This window comes from Neltuma alba, unplaced genomic scaffold (assembly GCF_004799145.2).
Source record: "Neltuma alba isolate B1F8T4 unplaced genomic scaffold, ASM479914v2 tig00004928_pilon, whole genome shotgun sequence".
In the NCBI taxonomy this organism is placed as follows: domain Eukaryota; kingdom Viridiplantae; phylum Streptophyta; class Magnoliopsida; order Fabales; family Fabaceae; genus Neltuma; species Neltuma alba.
In genome coordinates, this window is record NW_021633912.1 from 454,965 (window position 1) to 463,158 (window position 8,194).

The 8,194-nt window shown below is 36.4% G+C and overlaps 1 protein-coding gene across 1 annotated transcript; it reads right to left on the bottom strand.

Annotated features, from left to right (window-relative positions):
• Positions 1-2,533: 2,533 nt before the first annotated feature.
• LOC114746295 (bifunctional TH2 protein, mitochondrial-like) lies at positions 2,534-7,322 on the bottom strand. The gene is made up of 7 exons (XM_028934526.1): positions 6,880-7,322; positions 5,972-6,080; positions 5,020-5,304; positions 4,471-4,885; positions 4,099-4,365; positions 2,889-3,462; positions 2,534-2,783 (listed from the first exon to the last, which is right to left on the bottom strand). Exons 1-6 carry the CDS (start codon positions 7,224-7,226, stop codon positions 3,050-3,052), a joined length of 1,836 nt encoding a protein of 611 aa, XP_028790359.1. The 5' UTR covers positions 7,227-7,322; the 3' UTR covers positions 2,534-2,783; positions 2,889-3,049.
• Positions 7,323-8,194: the final 872 nt, after the last annotated feature.

Genomic DNA, 8,194 nt, shown 5'->3' on the forward strand with positions numbered 1-8,194 from the left:
AAAAAACAAACAGAAAAAGAGAAGAAAATGATGGGATCGAACCCGGTTGGACAATGGATTTATGATTAAGAACACAGAATAACTGGGCTCCAATATATAGGGGAATAGCACTCGTACAGATACAGGAAAAGTGGCAAACCAAGGAGGGGCTGAAGAGTTTGTTTGATTCTTTGATTGCCCAGATTAAAAAGACACAGTAAAAGCAGAAATTTGAGATTCAAAGACAAGGACCAGTGTATCATCTTGTCGGCAACCAAACAGGGGGAAACGTACAAAGTGAAAAATGGATGAGAATGAAAAGCCAAGCATCAGACTTGCCTCGAGGACTCGTTTCCTCACCTCAGGTCAGGCTTCTTTATCAAGAATCATGGTTCCTGAGCAATTATTGGCCACGGCTCCAACTCCACCAGATACTTGAGCTTGTACCTCCTTCTTGTCCTCAAAAGCCCCGTCATGATCTCCTTCGCTGCGCCAACAAGACCGAGTCCGGCAGAGAGGAGGAAGAACAAGAAGAAGGTGAGTGTTATTGGGGAGTTGCGGGTTGTATTATTTATAAAGGGCCATAGATTTCTCAGCCGTGTGCGAGGGAGTTATAGAACGAAGTAAAAAGACAAACCTACAAGGCCGGGGCCATTACCGTATGGACAAGACTTAAAAGTGAGGGATTAATTTGTCGCTTAACTTTATTACAAATGAATAAACTTATATCATCTGCCATGTGATTAAATGTTTTTTTAAAAATTTACACAACACGCTTTCATTGAGTATTTGTATAATGATGTGTGTATTTTTTTCAGTAGAATAATGATGTGTATTTTAATTAGAAGAGACGAGGATCGCGCTTTACGCCGGCTCCGCTTTTAGGATGATCGATTTCACATTACAGTTAACAATTCCTAACCACAGCAAAGTTCAGCGCTAACAAATCCTTCTAAGATTTTAACTTAGCTGGACACTAACACTGTTGTTATAATATCAACAAGGAGAATTATTTTGTTGGGCGTGTTTCTCTTGCCCTTAGAAGTTAGAATGGAGTCTACACGCGCTAAAGCCTTGTTTTTTTTTTTTTTTTTTGTTCCCGAGTTTTAACTGAGCCCCATGAAGAGATGGGAAGAATAATGCGGAAGTGGAAGAATAAGGTAGTTGATGGACAAGTGGCAAGAGTTCCACTTGTCAGGACCTGACAGTGACTTAATAATGCACATTCGGCAATAATTTCATTTAATTGCGATTTTCCAAAACGCACATTCGTGTGCAGCCAATCAAGAATCTCCATAATGAAGCTACTTCTAATTTATTATGCTAATTTGGGGTGCTAATCCGTTTCGAACTTCTTGTCACGTGTCAGACATTAACACCTGTAATGTTCGTTAATATAGTTGCGGCACGGAAAGTTTTTTTAACAGTGGACTACTATATCTATAATAATATCATTATTCTTTCCCAACGATTTCATTTGATAGGGATTTAATTTGACCAATAATTAATAGGGATTTCCTAAGTTTTCAACCGTCGACTAGGTCTTAGCTGCTACTGTTTAATAGATCATTCTATTGCTTTCATTCCTTTGCAGTCATTAAAACTCGAAGAAACGTGACAAATATACACATAGTAGCTTTGACGAATATCAGAGCTCAGAGTTATGAAATATAAGTAAGGGAAAGATGCTGTGGAAGATGACGGTGCCAATGGACCACTGTGAGGGATCGGGGTTAATCTGAATCTTCGATGTAAAAATATGATTTTAGTCAACACATAACATTACGCCACAATCATTCATTTTAATATTCATTTATTATTCTTTACACTCGAAGCTTGCTTTTAAAACTCATTTTATTACTTTTAACATTTTTACTCGTATTCCTTTTTTAAAAAGGATTCATTCAAACCTTCCGGGGACCAAAAATTAAAAAAAAAAAAAAAAAAAAAGGCTTTCAGATCTAGCATACCAGACGGGTCCGGCTTGGTTGCTGACTTTTTTAAGACGCACGCTTCCTAAGGGCGGCCTTGGCAAGGCTGAGCTATCCGTCCATCATTCATCAAACCGTGCCTTTCAATCCCAAAAGAAAAGGTTGGCATTAGTCATCTTCTCATCCTTTCCCTTCTTTTCCGTTTGTCGTTTAGTTAGCGGGGATGACACCAACAACTGATTTCCCAAATCCATTGTCACGGGGCCCACCACTCCTCACATTCTCCTTCTCATAGCCATTTTGCACTTTTTTTCCTAACCTTTTCCTCTCAGCCATTTTGCATTTTTTTTCCCCTAACCTTTCCCAGTCATTTTACATGGAAGGTAAAGAGAATTTTCTAGATGGGATTCATGATCCTATATACAAGTTACTCAAATTATTTTTTTTTTCCCGAATATTACTCTAATGTAATTTTTTTTATAATGTAAAATAAAAGTGAAATTGAAAATTTTTTTCCAAAGTTATTGATAAGCATAAGCACACGAGGGAGTATCATAAAATCGCTCAACAACAGAAATTCTCAGAATTTATCGTGACCCTTAGACTCGTCCGCAACAATCGCATCTCAGAACAGATCATATTTGCATTCCAATAAGTGGTTCAGAAAAATAGCGTTGATGGACATCAACTTTCTGCATCCGCATGCATCCCGAGCAAGCATTCAACTGAAAATAATAGTGATCTCAGCACCATTCTTACAATTTGTAAAAATCAGGAACCTAGTAATTACCAGTACAACGCTACGACGGCTGTATCGAAGCCTTCATCTAACAATCTATGTTTTGGATCACTGCTGCCTCAAATTTCTCATACCTGAAAAGAGACGGGTAGGAAATTGAGATGACATAATATCAGCAATAATGAGCAAAGAAAAATGTACAGGTAAAATATTAGAAAATTTAAAGATATAAAAAATACCCACAGGTAAAGCACATTCAGTAAACAGAATGACACCATATCTCTGAATCGCAACATTCTGTACGAGAAAGAAGAGGGATAGCATGAGATCCGTGGCCCTTATAAAATTTGCCACCTGTTTGTGTATCTGTATTGCACTATGTATACTCATTTCAACAAGACTAGCAACCCAAAATAAAGGCATGCACTTCAGCCCAACTGGAGACCGTGTAAAGAACGCCCGACAAACCCTTCCAAATGGAAGAGCTTTCGTCAATGTACTCCTTCTGCTTCCCAACCAAGCCAGGAAACAATGGGACAAATGAAATACCAAACTGCGTCCCTACTCTTCTAAGGCTAGAACTTGAACCAATCACAATTCCAATATCAGCTTCGAGTAGACATAGCAAATCACCCACTGAGTCCCCAATGTAAACAGTCAAATTCTTCCTTTCATCATTGAAGTTGTTTAATATATTCCGGAAAGCTTGGACCTTTTCAACGGGAGATTCCACCTTCTTAGCAATTTCACCAGTGGAGACAGATCCCTCAAAAGTGAACTCATTAGCATGCACATTCAGCTCATTCAAGCCCGCTGCACCATTTTTTCCCCCGGGGGCAGACTATTAGCAAGAAAAATAGGAAATATACGGTATAATATATTACTAACTTTTAAGGCATATTCTCAATAAAAAGACTACTGAAGATTGAAAAAAAATAATCTAGTATGAAATCGTATATAATAAAGATGCCAACAATTACATTAGCATACACAAGCATATCAAGGCTTTCTTTGCTAGGCATTAAATAACAAAAATTCAACCGATTCCAAACAACCAACAGGAAGTGATTGAGTGAGACAGCAACAGAATTCATGGTCATTCAATCGATTCTCATTAACCATTCTGACACAAGGTTACGTATGGCAACAGGTAACTTGACCACTGGTAACCTGTTGCCTGCCTGATCTAATTATTTCTAAATCCCTCGATGCTTCTTTATAAGTTGAGTATATATATCAAAGAAGAAGACATGTATATCAAATTTATAATTCATAATTTTACTTAAAAAATTAAATTTTCATTTGAAATTGACAGGGAACATCAGAAAAATGCAATAACCAGTTCATATACAAAAAGTGTTCTGACGGGAAGGCAAAGAGAATTAGTTAAAGGGAATAATATACAATATTACCATCATAGACAAAATTACAGCATAATAAGGGACATACCTGACAAAAAAGCAGACTTAATTAGCTCATCACACCAGCAGTATGAAAGTATATGCACATTTGCATTCAAGTTTTCATTCTTTACAACTCTCTGAAAGAAATTAATGCAACCATCTTGAAGAATTAGACGCTCCCCAGCCCGCTTTATATCTTCAAGGTTTAAACCCTTGAGTACCCCTGACTCAATAACCCTATCATTTGCCTTTTTCTCAAACTTTGAGAGTTGCTCCAGTGCTACAGACAGTTTTTGGAAATCAAAATTCTCCACTGCCAAATCACGAGGTCAGAGTTAGAACTAAAAATATCAGAGAACAGAATGTAGATTCTTCTTAAGTCAAAATATCTTAAAGAAAACATAGAATATTATCATACATCTCTCAGCAGGCATCATGTTTTCTATACATTGCTCATACTCCTCTGTATACTCCTGCGATAGTTCCATCCACGTACTCTTGAGATCAATGGATGACATCCGAACAGTTTGATCCTTGGATTGATTGTGATCAGATTTTGGTGCTGTCAAAATTGCAATTTCTGCCAAGATGGCAGATGAGTCAACAACGGTGCATGTCAAATCAAAATCAGAAAATATCATGAGGCGGTCTCTTTCTGGGTTATGTTCTTTAGTCAGGGGTACTACAGTTGGTTGAAATAGTGGTTGTGCACAGAAGAAGTCAATTTCAAGCTTCATAGCTTGGTGATATAGCTTTTCAATGACATCAAGCTCTTCGCCTGTCAAAGGGACGCTTAATTTCTCAAGCAAGTCTTCTGTTTGTAAAGCAGAGGCCTAAATTATATTTGGAAAAAAAAAAAGAAAAAGAATAAATGAGTGTCATCGATTAAGTGTATATTCCACCAATATTCACCACAAGAGAACTATGAAGGCAACTATAATTAGGTTCTGTCGTCAATTTGACAAACCTGGAAACCTTCAGAAGAATAATTGTCGATCCACTTCTGGAAAGGGTGAGGATCCTTGTTGTCTAGAAGTTCCTGAAACTGCTTGCCCAAAAAGGCATAGAGGCTCATGCAAGGAGTCATGGCACCCAAAGTATAAGCAGCAATCTTGGTTTTCTCAAAAGGTGTTGCCAGCTTACCGGGACCTTTTACTGCATCCACCTTGCCAGAGGCTGTAGCCAACAGGAAGTCTGTGTACTTGACAGTTGCAGAGTTAATATTCTCTTTGGCAAGGTCTAATCCCCATTCCTACACATCATTTCAAAATAGCACACCAAAATAATAGAGATTGAATGGTTGAAAAAGACAACAAGCATGTATAAAATATCGATAAAGTTATCATGACCATGAGACATATGTTTCACATATTCCAAGATTGGAATAATTGGCTTACTCTCTGAAAATAGGTATACTCTGTGCTATTGCTAACAAATAACAGTGATAAGGGAATTTGCAAGGAAAGCAGTTCTAAATTTTCCTCCTTCAAAATACATCCTAAGTTCTCATTCTCATGTTCCATTTGACTGGAAGTACCTTTTCTCCTATGGTCATATTCCAAGGGTACACAAAAGTTGATCATTACGATTGCACAGTGTGCAAGTTTTAAAAAGATCAAGTTGCAGATGATATTCTCCTTTACCCTCAGTATTCAGTGCCTATGATATAATTAACCAATACTCAATAGATCATGCAAGAAGTCATGCAAATATCAACCAACACTTGAAAATTATTTCCACAAACCAAAATTCAGTAAGAAGATTATAGAAAAAGATGGGGCAACAATAAAATAAAGTATTATATCGCAAAATAATATATCCACAAAAACCATTCCCAATCAAGTATACTACCTCCATATGGATACATGAGAACTACATGTTATTTTCTCAAATTATTATTTACTCAGTTTTAGTCTAACCTGCACAAGTAAATTATGCATCTTTAGCTCCTCTAAAACTGACTTCCTCAACTCAGAAATTCCAAGCTTTGCATCATCATCATCAGCACACTCCTCTGCCAACTCGTAACTGTCAAATCAATCAAAGGAGAAAATTTTAAAAAATAAGAACACTTGAATGACCTTATAGTTATTTACCAACGAAAAGGACATGAGACTAAAAAGGACGAAACTATGAAACACTGGTACTTTAAAACAGAGTCATATCATATCTGCCAGATACACAATACACGTGTTAAATACAACACAACGCTCCAAACTCCATTTAAACAGTAATGTATAATGTTTCTCGCAGTGTATACATAATACTTTTTTAAGACTAGGCTACAGAGCCCAAAACAAAAACAAACAATTCACGCACCTTTACATGTGATGTTACAAACTCCGGAATCATAACGAATTACTTTCCACTTCTCAAACGTCAACCGGGAGAAATAACAAGGTCAGCAATATAATTTTAGTCCAGAAAACGAGTGTTAGCATTTAACTTAATATGTTACTCAGTAACGGCTAATCTCGAACGTCTACTAAAGAAGGTTATTCTTAAAATGCCAATTTCGAAAGGACGAAAATACATGTAATACACTGTTGTTTTGGGTATACCAGTTCAAGAACCAAGCATGGCGATGGGAAAAAGAATGGAAGAGGGCTATTCAAGGACTATCTTGCGTGATTAATCAGTTGCTTACGAGTTAAGATTACGAATATTATTATAAGGAAACTTTTGGCATTTCAGTTTCGTTTTCTAAGTCCTTGAAAGCAAGAATACATTATAATTTTTCACAGTAATCAAAAAAAAAGAAAAAGGCAGGGTTAAATAAAAGAAACTGAAAAAGAAGAAAAAGGAAAAGATAGAAACAGAATCTCACGCTTGAGCAAAGGCCCGAAGAAAATGAACGTCCTGAGAGATGTAATGACGGAAGGATTCAATCTTCAAATTGCCGGAGGCCAAACACACAGCAAAGGGAGTGTACATGGCAAAAATGGATTCTCGATTGAACTTGTCCCAAAAGCGCCTGGCAAGTCCCGCTTCGGTGTGGCCGGACGACATAGATGACTTAGGCGGCATCGCCATTGGCATTGACGATCTCGGAGAAGAGTCAACAAGGCAGGATCTGAGCGAGTACGGAGGAACAACTCGAAATGAGTTGGAATAAATGAAATGGATGGGATTGAGAGGGGCTTTGATTGGGTTTAAGGCGAAGCGTATGAGCATCAAGTACAGCGAGAGAGAAAGAGAGAGACGGCGGTGACTGTGTGCTGCGCACTCGCTGAGAGAGGAGAGAGAGGAGTGAGGAGAGAGAGAGTTGGCAGTTGGGTCGCTGGCTGTGTGAAAAGGGAGGGAAGTTTTTATCTGGTTAGTGGAGAACCGGACGACGGCATCTTATTTTGTTATAAACCAGCACGGGCCGCACCTATGAGTTTCACCTGGATCGATCGGCCTATAAGGAGCCCAAGTAATTGGGCCTCCATGAACTTAGTTTTTTGGGAAATCCTATCTCAAGTTTATAATATAAAATATTATTTGATTTTTATTTTGACTTTAAATATAAAATTCTAATATATTTTGTCTCTCATATTTATATTTTTTTCAAGATAGTTCTTCTAACAATAATAATTTTAACTAATACATTTAATTAATAAAGATATTTTAGGAAATAAATTTTTTGGCACAAAGAATCAGGTGATAAATAGTGTTGCTTTTATTAGACATTGTAACTTTTTTTATTTCTTTTATTTTTCATGCTCATGTGACTGCTTTTATTACTCTTTCCCACATTGAGAAAATATCTAATTATATTAATACATACTTTTCAATTCATTTTAATCATGAGTAAATTTGAATTGTTATGACTACAATATTGCTCTGAATTAATACTTTCCGTTTTTAATATAAGAATTTATTTGATTTTTATTTTAATCCCAATATAAGACTTTAATCTACTTTGTCTCTCATATTTCTTTAAAAGATAATCTTTATAATAATGGTGGTTTTAGCCAATACACTTGATTAGTAAGGATATTTTAATAAAGATAACACCTATTTATTACAAATAACTAACTTAATTAATTTTCTTAATTTATTTAAATCAGTCAACTAGTTTTTATATTAAGAACCAGACACAGTATGTGTTTGCAATATATATGTTCTCAAGACATGAATAATAAAAATAAAAACTCATC

What these genes read in the sequence shown, in the direction of transcription:
- LOC114746295 (XM_028934526.1), bottom strand. Translation starts at nt 7,226, where the DNA reads ATGCTCATACGCTTCGCCTTAAACCCAATCAAAGCCCCTCTCAATCCC. An exon ending in CATGATGCCTGCTGAGAGAT is followed by an intron (nt 4,366 to 4,470) that starts GTATGATAATAT and finishes GTGATTTGGCAG; the next exon opens with TGGAGAATTTTGATTTCCAA. An exon ending in TAAGTCTGCTTTTTTGTCAG is followed by an intron (nt 3,463 to 4,098) that starts GTATGTCCCTTA and finishes AAAATGGTGCAG; the next exon opens with CGGGCTTGAATGAGCTGAAT.